This window comes from Melopsittacus undulatus, chromosome 5 (genome assembly GCF_012275295.1).
Source record: "Melopsittacus undulatus isolate bMelUnd1 chromosome 5, bMelUnd1.mat.Z, whole genome shotgun sequence".
Taxonomy (NCBI): Eukaryota; Metazoa; Chordata; class Aves; order Psittaciformes; family Psittaculidae; genus Melopsittacus; species Melopsittacus undulatus.
In genome coordinates, this window is record NC_047531.1 from 49,575,957 (window position 1) to 49,590,706 (window position 14,750).

The 14,750-nt window shown below is 39.2% G+C and overlaps 2 protein-coding genes across 2 annotated transcripts in view; one reads left to right on the forward strand and one right to left on the reverse strand.

Moving 5' to 3' along the window:
* The window catches only part of ALDH1L2 (aldehyde dehydrogenase 1 family member L2), a 36,622-nt gene extending 26,745 nt beyond the window's left edge, over positions 1-9,877 (forward strand). The window contains 12 exon segments of the mRNA XM_005150427.4: positions 925-1,075; positions 1,825-1,895; positions 2,001-2,106; positions 2,474-2,507; positions 2,510-2,560; positions 3,322-3,415; positions 3,652-3,748; positions 4,568-4,666; positions 5,398-5,563; positions 6,750-6,855; positions 7,933-8,132; positions 9,128-9,877. Coding sequence (XP_005150484.3) covers positions 925-1,075; positions 1,825-1,895; positions 2,001-2,106; positions 2,474-2,507; positions 2,510-2,560; positions 3,322-3,415; positions 3,652-3,748; positions 4,568-4,666; positions 5,398-5,563; positions 6,750-6,855; positions 7,933-8,132; positions 9,128-9,183 — 1,231 coding nt within the window. The 3' untranslated portion in view covers positions 9,184-9,877.
* NOPCHAP1 (NOP protein chaperone 1) lies at positions 7,361-14,348 on the reverse strand. Its single transcript, XM_005150428.3, has 4 exons — positions 14,257-14,348; positions 12,961-13,047; positions 12,604-12,740; positions 7,361-11,637 (listed from the first exon to the last, which is right to left on the reverse strand). The coding sequence occupies exons 1-4, from the start codon at positions 14,315-14,317 to the stop codon at positions 11,455-11,457; spliced, it is 468 nt and encodes a 155-aa protein (XP_005150485.2). The 5' UTR covers positions 14,318-14,348; the 3' UTR covers positions 7,361-11,454.
* Positions 14,349-14,750: the final 402 nt, after the last annotated feature.

The window sequence follows — 14,750 nt, forward strand, 5'->3', positions numbered from 1 at the left end:
TGCACTTGGTTAAGCTCTTAAAATCACATGGGAGCATTGATTATATGCCTGAGTACCAAAACACAGACAGAAGCTTAAGAAAAACATTGGTGCATCTGTTTCACTTCCATGTGAGAGATCCAAGACTGAATGTAAAAAATAATTCATGCAAACAGGCCTCTTTGCCTGAGCAGGGGATCGTTAAATTTGCAAGAGCTCCTCATGAGGGTATGTGCAGATATGTTTTTGAGACACTCAGCTATTAACTCAATGATATTTAATGCAGTCTTTCCTACACCTCACTGTGCTGCTTCATAAATCTAACAGATGGAGAACTTGAGGCTCAAGGAGACTGTGGAACAGATTTTCAAATGCACATAAAATTCAAGTTGATTACAGCTTTGGAGCTACATCTTTGGACATCTAGGTGCCTTTGAAGCACCTAGCATTCAAATATTTCAGTCCCAAGTTCAGACAATATAAAACAGCATTAGGAAGCTGGTTTCTCAAATCTTAAACCAAGATCCCAAATACTCCTTCCCGCTACTTTTGTTTAGCTGACATTTGTTATGTTACTGTGTATTTGCTTTCTAACCTACTAGTCTTATTTTCTATAATTGGCTCCTTGTAGTACACCAGGAAAGAAGTACAGTTGTTCTAATTACTATTTTATTGACAAACCCATAATTGAACAATCAACTAAGTTTTCACAGTTCATGTTATCATCCAGTGTCTACTATAGCCAATATGAAGACATCTGCAAGCTTAACAGGCAATTGTTCAAGCTCTTACTGACACAAATGAGCAATGGCTCCAGTGCTCCACGTCAAAATTCAGTAAAAATGCTATTTTAATTACCAAATTCCCATAACAAATATAATTTTAGGGCATCAATGGTTAGATGTAATTTCTTTTTGATGTGCATTTTTAACATTTTTATTAAAGACTTGCAGACCTGATGGAAGAACATCAAGAAGAATTAGCAACAATAGAGTCCATTGACTCAGGAGCTCTCTACACTTTAGCTTTGAAGACCCATGTTGGAATGTCTGTGCAAACATTCAGATACTTTGCTGGATGGTGTGACAAAATTCAGGCAAGTGAATCTGTAAGGGGAAACAATCAATGTCAGTGTTTCTCTACCTTTTCTTTTTTCCGGATACAGTGCCAAAAAGCATTGTTAGCAAAAGTAATCAAGGAATCAAAAAACAAAGCAAAAATAGAGTTTTACCTAAATGATTTTCCCTAGCATAAAAAAGGACAGTTTGTATCCAAATGGAGAATATGGAAAAGGACAGTTTGTATCCAAATGGAGAATATGGATTTAAAATGTGACTCTAAATGTGTAAGAAAATTGCTGAGGTGTCACAGTGGATCTGCATCCTTAGTCAGGTCTTAATTATTCATAGAGTAGAATGTCATTGTGGTCATCATGCAGATAAGTGCAGAGACTCATGAGCTATCCTACATTCTGACCAAGGCTGGTGAGTTTGCCTGGTGGTACAGCACATGGCACAGGTCCAACAGCTTTTCCTCAAGTATCTTTAAAATCCACAATCAAGGACATAATTCAGCTTCTTTTTGTTCATCAGACCCTCACGTTCTGTTCTTCCATACTTTTGTTATCTATGCATTTATTTCATCCCACTGAAAATCAGGAGTTGACTACAGTATGCATAGTAGGAAATCATACAGTACAAGCACCCCTGCCCCTTTCTCTGATGCAAAAATGCTTCTGGTTTTGAAGCCTACTCTGTGGCTTTCCAAAACATACTTACATGGCAAATATATTTGTAATAAAAATGATTAATAAGTACCAAGATTTGTCCGCCCTCTGTATTTTAGGGTGCTACAATTCCAATTAACCAGGCCCGTCCAAACCATAATCTAACATTCACCAAGAAAGAGCCCATTGGGTAAGTATAGCTTTTTATTTCTTAGTGACAGCCTTGACATACAGAGAAGACATTAAAAAGCTGCCATCAAAAATGTAATTTTTCACTGTTTTTCCCTGCCTTAAGTGTCTGTGCGATTGTTATCCCGTGGAATTACCCACTGATGATGCTTGCATGGAAGAGTGCAGCATGCTTGGCTGCAGGCAACACACTTGTACTCAAGCCAGCTCAGGTAAAACCAAAAAGGAACGTATAGGTGGCTCAGGTATTCCACTATTTGTTCAGGCAATCTAGCAATCTAGCCAGTTTCACCCATATGATCTGTCGTATGTACTCATAGGTTGCCCGTGTCATATGTTTTAAAGTGCATGTAAAATAATACAAAACACCTTGATGATACAGGGTAGTGATTATCTTCAGTTCTGGTCTGATGCTACTCTCATTTTCAAGAATGAATTCTCTTCTGCAAGAAGCCATCACTTTTAATTTGTCAATAGTGTAAGATGAGTAGTGTATCAAAATTGAGATACATTGAAAGAAAAAGTTATCATCACACATTTAATTAAAATAGGAGACTTACACTGAATGTTTCTATTTAGGTCACACCTCTGACTTCCTTGAAGTTTGCAGAACTGTCGCTAAAGCTGGATTTCCTAAGGGTGTTATAAATATTCTGCCTGGTTCAGGTAAAACTTGAACTGATAATTTTTATGGGAAGAGTAGATCATGCTAAAACTGGTGAACTAGAATTTTACCTTTTTGAAGACCTACTAACTAAGCACTTGTGTCTTCACAGATAGTAGGCTTGCAACTGCGTCATAGAGCAATGCCACATATTTCCAGAGCAGAATGGGAAATACCTGTTTGTCAGTTGGCTCTAGCTAGTGGTAGGGGCTGTCAGCCTCCTACACCCTGTACAAGGTCACATAAATAGCATGAACACTCTGAAAAACAATGTATTATAAAGAAACATGTTTTATTTAATTCTAAAACTTCATTTTTTCTCTTAATCTTCTCGTCACTTGAAAGTATTTAAATGTAACTGTGAGACCTAGAGCAAGCTGGTAAGGTGCACTATACGTTAGTAATGGTCCAAACCATGTTACCCAATGACACCATTTTCCTCTTTCCTTGAGAAAGGTGACAAAGTAACTATGTGGTAGGCTCTGTTATTAGATTACAAATTAGATTATTCCACCTACAGTGGAATATTAAGAAGGAAGCTCTTCAGTCCAGGCAGATGGGAGAATTTGGAGACACTAACGTGATCCAAGTTAACATAAGTGAGACTTTTCATAGTCATATGAATAAAGCTATAAATATAAATAAGGATGTGATATTGTACTTGACTGACATTTTGATAGCTCTTTCTGTGTTCCAGTGCTGCTGCTGCAGTAGTAAAGATATCTAGTACTGTCCATTTAAACCCCTTTCCTCACCCCAATAGGTGGTTTAGTGGGACAGCACCTGTCTGAACATCCTGATGTTCGCAAAGTTGGATTTACTGGTTCAACACCAACTGGTAAACAGATTATGAAGAGGTACTCTCAGCAAAAGATTCATAAATACACACTGCTCCGTCTAGTTATGAAGTATATTATTAGCTATATTGTGCATGTAGAAGTAATAGAAAAGTGTAATTACTTATGGCTGTTTATGTAGAATTCTACTATTGGAAAACAGAGGTTTATACATTTTCACTAGATATGGTTAAAAGGAAATAATGAAATCAGCTATATTAATGGGATTTTTATATAATTATGTATTTTTTTTACAGTGCAGCCACTAATCTGAAGAAAGTTTCTCTTGAACTTGGTGGCAAATCACCATTGATCATATTCAGTGACTGTGAACTTGACAGAGCTGTAAAAATGGTAATGTTACTTTGAAGTCAAATATATTCCAAGCCTTTGTGATGCATCTTCACAGTATTGCAATATTCTTCTTGCCAAAAAACTGCTGTAGGGAGGCCTTGCATGAAAAATCATGCAATCTGTCAGAAAACAGGCTCTTTTTCTGCAGGATTTTATTTAGGCATCACAGTAAAACTGTTCATACTGCACCAAAAAGGTAGGGATCAGTACTACAAGAAATATACATTAGAAAATACAACATAACAGCGTATAGCTGCAAAGTATTTTCACTAGCCAAATTAACCTTATGCCTTTGTATCTGCCAGAAAACGATTTTGTAGGAGTTTCATTTGTCCTGCTTTTCTTTCCCTCACCTCCCTACCCCCTGGAAGAGCAATATCAGCTGTCAGATCTTGATAAATAAAAAAGAACAAACTGCATGAGATCTGAATTCACATTCTTGAAATAGAGTTAGGTAATGCTCACCCAGATATATGTGACTTTCAACACAAGCAGTATGGCTCAGTGGATTAGCAGTTTTATATTCTCTGGTGGTGCTGCCAGCCCTCTCCTCTGTGATGCTGCAGCAGGTGATTCTGTGGAATGCTGATGGAAATGAAAAGAGCAGTGCTAATGGGTTCATCCTGAGACATTTGTTTCTGTGGAAGTGTCTTTGCCAGTTCTAAGATTAGTCTGCTTGTTCCATTGTTGATGCCCCTTTACATAAAGCATTATGCTTTGAGGGTCACAAACACAGAATGTAACCCAAGGGAACAGAATGAAAGGGAGAGTGAACAAAAGGATGCATATAAATATTAATGGGTTTTTTTCCCTGATCAGGGTATGGGAGCAGTATATTTCAACAAAGGAGAAAACTGCATTGCAGCTGGCAGGCTGTTTGTGGAAGAATCAATCCATGATGAATTTGTTAGCAAAGTGGTAAGTTATTGAAGGACTAAAGTTTATGCAGATAATTTATCATGGCACAAACTTCCACTATGATAGACACTTATTCTTTCATTAACAAGAATAAGCATTTATTCTTACTTTCAGTTGTTTAATTTCTCATTATTGCTTGTGATAGGCAATGCTCCTTCTCAGGAACCTCTTACAAGTTAAAAGGAAGGCACTGATGGGAGATATTTTCATCAGTAATGCACAGATAAGTGACACTGAAATAGATATTGCACCTCTGGTGATATTTCATATTTGACTATGAAAGTAAGATAAAAAGAATTACTGAACCTAATCAATGTGATTGAAGCCTGCTGTGAAGCCTAAAGAAAAGGCATATTGGAAGCACAGCTAGAATAAAATGAAGGTCATTATTAAAAATCCACTGTACTGATGAAGAATTCATTTATTTAGCTCAAGAACAGGAAATCACTGTCATAATTCATTTACCACTGGTAAAACCTAGCGCTTTACATGCCTATCTTAATAGCAGAAGAGAATGAGTACATGAAAACAGCATCCAAAACTTTCAGAACATCACCCAACATAAGGCAAAGCCTCATTTTAGAAAGGGAGGAGCATTCCACCTTCTAAGAATCCAGCCCTTTTTTAGAGCCCAACTTCACAGCACAAAACCCAAAGCATCCTCAATCACAGGTCATTTTACCAACTATTTGCTGTGTTGCATAACTTCATTTTAATTGGGTAACCTGTAGGTGGAAGAAATAAAAAAGATGAAAATTGGTGACCCACTCGATAGATCCACAGACCATGGTCCACAAAATCACAAGGCACATTTGGAGAAGCTGCTGCAGTATTGTGAAATTGGAGTAAAAGAAGGAGCCACTCTAGTGTATGGAGGAAGACAAGTTCATAGACCAGGTAAAATACTGTTCAGAGGTGTTTGGAACTTCTACACTTGAAACAAAAGCCATCATGATTGTCTCTGCTGCATTATGTGAAGTAGCAATATCATGGGAACAGTACCAGATAAGTCCAAGATACCACTTGAGAATAGGGTTTTCAGGTCTCATATTAAGAGAAGCTCTGCAACTGAAGCTTAACATATGAAATTGAACAGAATCTAGTCTGTACAAGAATCTTTTCCTCATCTATTCCTATTTCTTTGTGAGGCACTGAGGCTTTTTTTGCTCTATCCTTGAACTTTCATGTGCCATAAGTATATTAATTTAGATCACACTACCACTAAAGCTGACTGAGGAAACTGCTAGCAGAGTTTGTATAAGGTATTATTATCAACCCCTCTTTTTGCTATATAGATAACATGCATGGTAAGTTTAGTGGACAGGCAAGAAAGCACTGTTTTCTCATGGACATCTACCCTTTATCAAACATTTGCATCAGAATTTGAAAACGCTTGCATCCCTAAATAAAATGAAAGTGGAGATCCATACCTACACAAAATCAGTGTAACAAAACTAAACAGGAAGTCCTATGGAAGGGGGCAGCATATATATAAAATCTCCGAAGTTGATTTTGCCCACTCAAAGTGGAATGCACTCACTCACCAAGATGTAGATGACCAGGATTGTTTGTGTATAACAGCGGGTCAGTTTTAGATTGCCAATGATGTGCTAGCTTTTGGACAGGTTCTTTGCCTCAGAATTTTCTTTACTTGAACATCTACAAATTTTAGGCAAAGTTCTTGCCCATCGCATAGTTTTCCTTGTTTGGAATATACTGATCTTAATGGCTATAGTCTATCTGCTGATAAGGTAACAAGAAAATCAGTGGCCTCTGTAGTATGCTGTAACCTTGTCTTCCTTTTGTCAGAAAGCATGTCACCTGGGCTGTGGCATACAGACCTTCTGGCCTGGCAGGGAACAGTTGTTGCTTTGCTCAATACAGGCCATTCTTTCATTCTTTTTCTGCTGTTTCTCTGGTGCTTACACACATGCATTCATACGTCATTCGCATCAATCTTGATATTTTCTGTTTGAAGTCTCAACTTATCTATGAGTGTGAAGTATGGAAAAGAGGTGGCCTGGACAGTAGGAACTGGGAAGCATTTTTGCCATGTTCGAATGATGCTCTGTCCTCTGTTTAGGTTTCTTCATGGAACCCACTGTATTCACGGATGTTGAAGACCATATGTATATTGCCCAGGAGGAGTCCTTTGGTCCTGTGATGGTCATCTCTAAATTTAAAAATGGGTATGTTTTCCTCCAGTTACTGTTAGAAACTTTCTCATTTTCACCCTAAGTGTAGAAATGATAGCATACGTAGTACAATTTTGTTAAATCTTGTTAACACCAGCCTGGGTCCCTAGATCGGCTTCCAGCCAAATTCTGAGGAAATACCCTCTATAGTATCCTGCTCCACATCAATATAGAAATAATACTGTTAGCAATGTGTGACAGGATAGAATGCCAGTTCTTAAGTAAGCCTCAGTATTCAGAGAAACCTTTTTACTGACACTTACGTGGTAATTACAACAGCTTGATCAAATTAAAATGTGTATTTCTTACAGTGGAATCACTTATTTTTCTCTGTCACAAAAGACTACATTAGCATTGTGCATTGTGTAACACTGGCACATTACTGTTGCAAATGAAAATCCCTCTATATACTTTGTAGACTGCCAGTTTCAATAGCTTTCATTCCAAATCGTAGGAATTATTTTACACACAAGATGAGATTAAAACCCTATACAGAAACTTCATGTAACTATTTCCACTAGGTTTAATTTTCTATAGCTTGATAATGCAGTTAAGAACCAGTCACACAGATAACCCATCATATCCATAAACTATGCACGGAGATACAAATAGAAAATAGCACCCTAAAAGTGGCCTGGAAAGTTGTGGCTTGATGGAAGTCCAAGTTTCAGCATTTATTCTCCATTAAGTTGTAACACAGGACAAAATTTTAGCAAACTGATTCATAAACTGATTCATGGCCAAGGTCAGTTTCCAAGTGGTTTTGTATTGCTCTTTAATCCCTAAACTGCACTGTAGCTGAGCAGTCAGTATGTGTCCTACAACTTTGACATTTCTTAGTGACATTTCTGAACCAGTCACATATAACATTGAGAGCTTTGTAAGTCTGGAGCAAGCGTGAGTTTCTGTAGATCTGTCATGTTAACACATTGATTAGTCCTTAGTATGTTGACTTTAGAAAAGATAACTGGAGAAGACTGAGCATGAGAAAAGCTTCAATGACACTGAAGGTGGGAGGTTGCTAACACTTATATTGCCTAGCTGTAAATCAGGCATTTCCTTCCCTCACAGGGACGTCGATGGAGTGCTGCAACGGGCAAATAGCACAGAATATGGCTTAGCCTCAGGAGTTTTCACGAAAGACATAAGCAAAGCTCTCTACATCAGTGAAAAGCTAGAAGCTGGAACAGTTTTTATTAACACATACAACAAAACTGATGTGGCAGCCCCATTTGGTGGATTTAAGCAGTCTGGCTTTGGGAAAGATTTAGGTAAGTTGTTCTCTCCCTCCCTCATCTCTTATCTGACCTCACCTGTGTAGAGTCCACCTAATAAAATGTGAACTACAGATACATTTCCTGCATCTCCTACATGCCTCCAACTACAATAATCCTCTCCCATCCCTACAATATTCTGCCTCAATGACTCCGTTTCAGCCCTCCCTGTACATCTGTCCGATAATGCTACAGCACACAGAATATTCCCCTCCAACTCCTCTCAGAGCATTCATATTACAGCTTGTCCAGAACTATGTACAGGTTACAAAATGCTGCCAAGCAGCAAAGGTTATTGGCCAAAATCTTTCATTTTCCTCAGAATAATAAATGAATGAATTCTTCTGAATTTCTAAATCCATGGGAAACTTTTATGCATTAAAATGTTATCAAAATCTGCCAACAGCCCTGAAGAAAGATGCATTTAAAAAAATCTTTTCAACACTAGCTTCAAAAAAAGTGAAGTTTCATCTTTCAATGAAACTTCGCAAGTCTGGACAGATCAGGCCTCACAGCAAAGAAAAACAACAAAAAATGTTCAGTGACGCAACGGATTTTTGCCTTTAGAATCTCTAGCAAGTATCCCATTTTCTGAAACCAAAATGAGTAATAGTATCAGGAAAAGAAAGACTACCAATTTCTACACAGCTTCTCTACCCAGAAACTGTAACATAGGCAAACCGAAGTTCATAAATTCAACTATGAGCCCCCAGTGGCTATCTAGAGACCACCGATGCTTCAGTCCCACCCAGGTGGCTGCTTGTTAAATTCCAGCTCCTTGTTCTTTCCACATCTGTTGGATTTGGCCTCTTCTTGTCAAACCAGTTCTGTAGATCTCAGTGGGAGGGTAAGTCAATGAGTTTCCATTGTTCCATAACGACTCTTATACTGGCTAACGCATTTTATTATTTTTCTTAATAATAATACAATTACAGTGACTGACAACATTTATTTAGCTGCTATGCTAACTGGTGACTATTGTGCTTGTATAGGTGAAGAAGCTCTTCATGAATATCTCAGAACCAAAGCCATCACTGTGGAATATTAAAGTAACAGCTTCACTTGGAAAGTAAACATTCGGCAGAGTTTGTATCTTAAAGAAGCACTTAATGCCATGCCTAGGATAGGCCTTCTGCAGCGCTGTAACAAAAAAAATCCAAGTAAAACCCATTCCATGGATAAGTTTCTATAGATCAAGGCCAAATTTTAGTCTTGCTGACAGATAAAGCATTTGGAAACTAACCTGAAGTTATTTAAATTATACAGCAGCAGTTAGCACAATCCCCCCCAAAATACCAAGTACACAGTTTAGTTTATTTTTTAAAGTCCAAATGAGGAATGAATTCTTACATGCCTACTTCTTATTTGTGTGAACATATTTACACAATCATTTAAATCTTTAGTTACCAGGTTTCTTTTGAACTAAAATACACTGATTATGCCATTTCTGTGATAATGAGTTTAAATTTTACAGGAGCAGCTGAACATTCTGCTCTGGGATTCTTCAGCAGTATAGAAAACCTTCGTGCCACAAGACGTAAACCATTGCAAGAAAGTGCACTTACTTTGATCTTTGTATAGTACATACAGAGTTCAACATTGGTGTTAAACTATGCATATCAAGCTGAAGTTACTGAAACTATTTTCTATCTTCTTGTTGATATGGAATGTGTGATTCTGCCTGCAATTTGAAAGGTGGCTACATTAACAGATTAAAATCACTTTGTTCACATAGACTCTTACCACTGATTCTTACAGCATGATTATTACTTTGTCTTTCACAATTTTTGTGGGTTTGTTTGGGTTTTTTTTTCTGTCTACAAAATCCCTTGTAAAATGACTGAGTTAAGATGTTGGCTTTCAAGCTTCTTCAGTTTGAAGAAAATTTTCCATAGGGACCTCACCTAGCAAACTAAGCATACTAAGACCACTTGCCCTTCTAGGAGTGCAACTTCACTCAAAGCTTATCCTGATCTGTGGGCTTGCCATTTAAAGTAGCAGTCCCATTCTCTGATTCCCATCCTTTCTTCACTTATAACTTTTTGTGGTTTAACTAGTTAATCCCAGTAATTCAAGCCCCTTTTCTATTTTAAGTCACATTGTGAAAGAAAGACCAGAATCCTTGTTATTTCTTATCACAAATAATACAGAAACAGATAGCTTTAAGTATGGGATTCAAAGGAAATTCTCTAAATAACTGCAGGTTTCATGTCATGACATCAAGTTTAACATTTGAGGAAATACAATATAGAAAATTTTAATGGTGTATAGGATAAAAAGTTCCTTTAATAAACAAACAATGACATTCAGGAGCACAACAGATACTTCTGAAATGCAAACTGTTTTATGTTGTAAATACAACAGCCTAAATAACTGTATTTGATCAATCTGAGGTAAGTATGAATGAGACATACTTTCACTGATTTTAGTTTTTACAACTGTTTCAAGCTAACCTAAGTATAGGCCAGCTGAAAATGTAGCTTTTTTTCTTCTGGCAGTGACAGAATGGAGAGGACATAAATGTGGCAGGGAAAATGGGACACAAAAAGTGTAGCTTAAAGCAATTGTAATACCACAGCAGCAGACTTGACTGTTTAAGTACTGAGGGTATCTACACTACAGCCACAAATGTTCCAGATAGGAGCTAGCAGACTACCTATAATGACAGGGACTTCAGTGCAGGCAAAAAACGTAAATAATCCTTTGCTGACCTCTCTTTAGAGCCATGGCTGCCCTTACCCATGCCAGCTCACCTTGAAATACTCAGCTGTTGCTTTAGTGTTCAACAGTCACTGCCGTGAATGCAATGTAAACATACCTCTATCGCACTTCAAGATACTGTTTAATATTGAAGCATTGTGCATAACACTTTATGGGATATGGGATATAAAAAACAAAGCTTTTTTTCTTAGTTAACTTTTCCCTGACCTTGAAGCAAAAACCTCTTCCAGCACACTACAAAAATCTTCCTTCAACAACCTTTCTTCAACAAAGCAACAGAACAATAATTTTAACTTAACTAGCTCTAAGTGCCGCAAATGTTAGCTGCTTTCTTAGTCTAATCTGCTATGAAATTAACTTCCATGTTGCTCAATGAATAAAACTGTACTTAGTTCTTTAGAAATCCAGCCAGTCATGAGTGGATCCTAAATTGTCCACCACGTAAACTACGACATTTCACATGATTCTGAGGGACGCTACATCAGGAAACAAGGTGTTTTTAAGGGCCAAGTCTTCAAAGTAAGAAACATGATTTGGGGTTTCCGGTGAGTTTGGTTTGGTTAATTTATTTTTTTTTTTTTTGTAAAATAAAATAGATTTACTCATTCACTTTGCTGTCCAGAATTTCTATTTTGCCTTTTTCTCTCTTTTGTTTAGGAAACTTAATGTTGTCTATTGTCACTTCGCCAGCTATAGAGTCATCTTCAGATTCAGAGTCATCTTCTGAAGTTAATATCTCTTCATCTGTATCAGAATCACTCAGTTCAACTACAGCCACATTCTGAGGAAAAAGACCTTAGTTAGCTCATTATACATTTCTATATCGCTTCAATCATTTGAGTAAAACATAAAGCGAACACATAAGAGATTAATACCATAAGAAAACCACAATCACAATTAGACTAACTTCTGAGTTCTCCTAGGATTATGGCAAATATTAACAGATTCCTAAATATTTAAATTATAATTCATATTGCCCTTCAGCAAATACAAGGCCATTTCTTCAGCATATACCAGCACTGGACAACCTACCGCACGTAGGCTGGATACAACCTAGGAGAACTCTGAATCCAGCCAGTGGCCAACAAATTGTTCTGACAGCTCACACCCCAAACTCCAAGCTGCCTGTTTCTGCCTTTTTATCTTGCAGGTCTGCAGGCTTGAAGGCATGTCAGGGACACGCACCTATCACATCACCTTCATATTAAGATTTTCTTACATGAGTTTGTGGCTGTAACACTTCAGTTAAAAACAGAAGGAAAACACTGATGTAAGTAAATAAGACAAATACCAGCCATAAAGGATCACAGCACTAACAACTTTTCTAAACCCAAGATCTATAGTCAGTCCTAAAAACACCTACAAAGCACAGCTGAAAACCAGTTATTACTCTTATAATAAAGCCTTCCAATATGCCTTACTACTCCTTTTATCTTGTCCAGTTTCTAAAATCACCCACAAGATATTTAGAATAAATTTGTGACATAATTTTGATTCAGAATTGTTGATCCAAATGTTGTCTTATTCTCACCTTAAACTACTTCATCCTCAGTCATTAAATTCTGTAAGTGTGAAAACCAAGCAGTAAATTTAAACCAAAATAAGCTGTATCTATGTTTTGAATTTGCAGATCGTGGACTAAAATAGTAAAGACTTGGCTTTATCTATCAAATCAGCTCATTCTAAGATCAGATCATTATTTTAACCACATGTAATTTTATGAAATAAAATTTCAGTAAGTATTTACCATTTCTATAACTTTTTCTGTTGCACTGTCTAGATTTTCAATATCAAACTGATGAGCTGGTGCTGTAATCATTTTTCTTCTTAGCTCATCATTTGCATGGGCCATCTGTGGTAAAAAGCTCTGTACTCGGTCCAAAACTGAAAAAGAAATAATTATCACGTGCATATAAACAAACAGATGCACATTAGTTTATACAGTTATACCTCAGAAATATAAGCATTTAAACAGATTGCATTTCAGCTGCTATTTCTAGTTGCCTATTAATTTAAACAGTATTCAATTTCCCAAGACATAAACAGCAAGAGAGAAATGGTGTGGCCAGCCGGGTCAGGGAAGTGATCATCCCTCTGTACTTACGGCTACTCCTCGGCATCCTCACTGTCTGTAAGGCTGTGGCCTCCTTGCTGCTGCATTTTGATCTGATCAACAACGTTTCTTCCAGACCTGGAAACAAACGAGTGTTTGAATGTTCACCTTCATCAGTCACAAATGTCACATTTTAACTGGTGAAGCTCACTACTGCTTTGCAGGTTCAACACAGAATTAGATAAATTCAAGGCAGCAGAGTTATAATGAGGCACTGCAAGGACTAAGCAGGAATATACCCTCTAGCATCCCTCCCCTTTAGGTGCAGACACAGGGCAGTTACAAGAATAGGGAGTACACAGTGCTTAAACTAACAAGTTTAACAAGGCAAGGCTGGATGGGGCTGTGAGCAACCTGGTCTAGTGGAAGGTGCCCCTGCCCACAGCAAATGGGGTTGGAACTGCATGACCTTTAAGGTCCTTTCCAACCCAGACCACTTGGAGATTCTATTAAGTCCTCTGCAACTACCATCTACTACTGCAGTTCTTAGAAGGAAGAATACTGAGCTATGCAGACCACTGGCCTGACCCAGCAGGTCACTTCATATGGGCTTCGATTGTTTTTAGTCTTTGTCAAGATTTATTTAGTGACAGTTCCTAATGCACAAATAAACCACCTGTAACACCCCGCAGCAAACACAGTGAGGTAGCATCTAACATGTGCTACTTACACTGATTTCAACCCCTTCCCTCACGTGCGTGACTGTGGTGGCCATCAATGAAATCAGGCCAGAACAGTGGTGCTGACGACCTAAATTAACTGTTTCCAAGAATAGCGCCGTAAAAGCCAAACTATGTAGGGGAAACGCTGCATTAGTCAAGACCTTACACCGTCTACTGACCCGTTGGCCTATTATCGTTAAATAAAGTGAAGGTTTATTTCCTTCTAACACTTCTTTATCCTCACAGAAACGCTGTTACCACTAAGGATACTCATTTAACGTGGTCTTTCACTGTATTCACTTCGTACCGCAGCAGCACTGCCTGGGAAAGGGGCTCTCCTTCGAAACACGCCGCGTAAGGGAGCAAGCACCGGCACCCGGCCCGCCTCAGAAGGCCCCTCCTCGGGCTGCCCGCCGCTGGGGGAGGCCCGATGCTCACCACAGGCCGAGCCGACCCCCCGATCCCCGGCTCAACCCTCCCCGATCGGTGCGTGTAGGGCTGGGGGGGAAGGAGCCCCGCAGCGCTGGTCCCGGCCAAGAGGCCTGCGGGGGACCCCAGTCAGAGTGGAGAGCGATGCTGACCCTCCCGGCCCGGCCGCGCTCCCGCCGCCGCGGAGCCCGCTCACCTCCTCGGAGCCCCACGGCCAACAGCTCCCGAGAGGCAGCCACGCCGCCATCCCCCGCCATGCCCCAACACAACCGGAAACGGAGCCGGGCCGTGGGCCCGCCCCGCAGTGCCCTCTGGAGGGCGGGAGGAGCAAAGCCGCCCCAAAGCCACGGCGAGGATTTAGCGGCTCGTATGGGGCTCCACGGCGTTAGCGCCGCTCTTTACCGCGCCCGATAACCGGCTGTCGTGGTTTAAACCAAGTCCACGCAGCTCGTTCACTCACCCCCCCCCTTGCTCCCCCAACTCCCAGAGAGTTAGGAAGGAGAATCCAAACAATGTGGCCCCACGGCTTGAGATAAGCACAGTTTAATAGCTAAGGTATAACACAATCACTACTGCTACTACTACTACAAGTAATGATGATAAAGCCAATAACAAGTGAAGAGAATACAACACCTCACCAGCCACCGACCCATAACTCACCCCACCCTGCCCAACCGAGCACCAACCAAT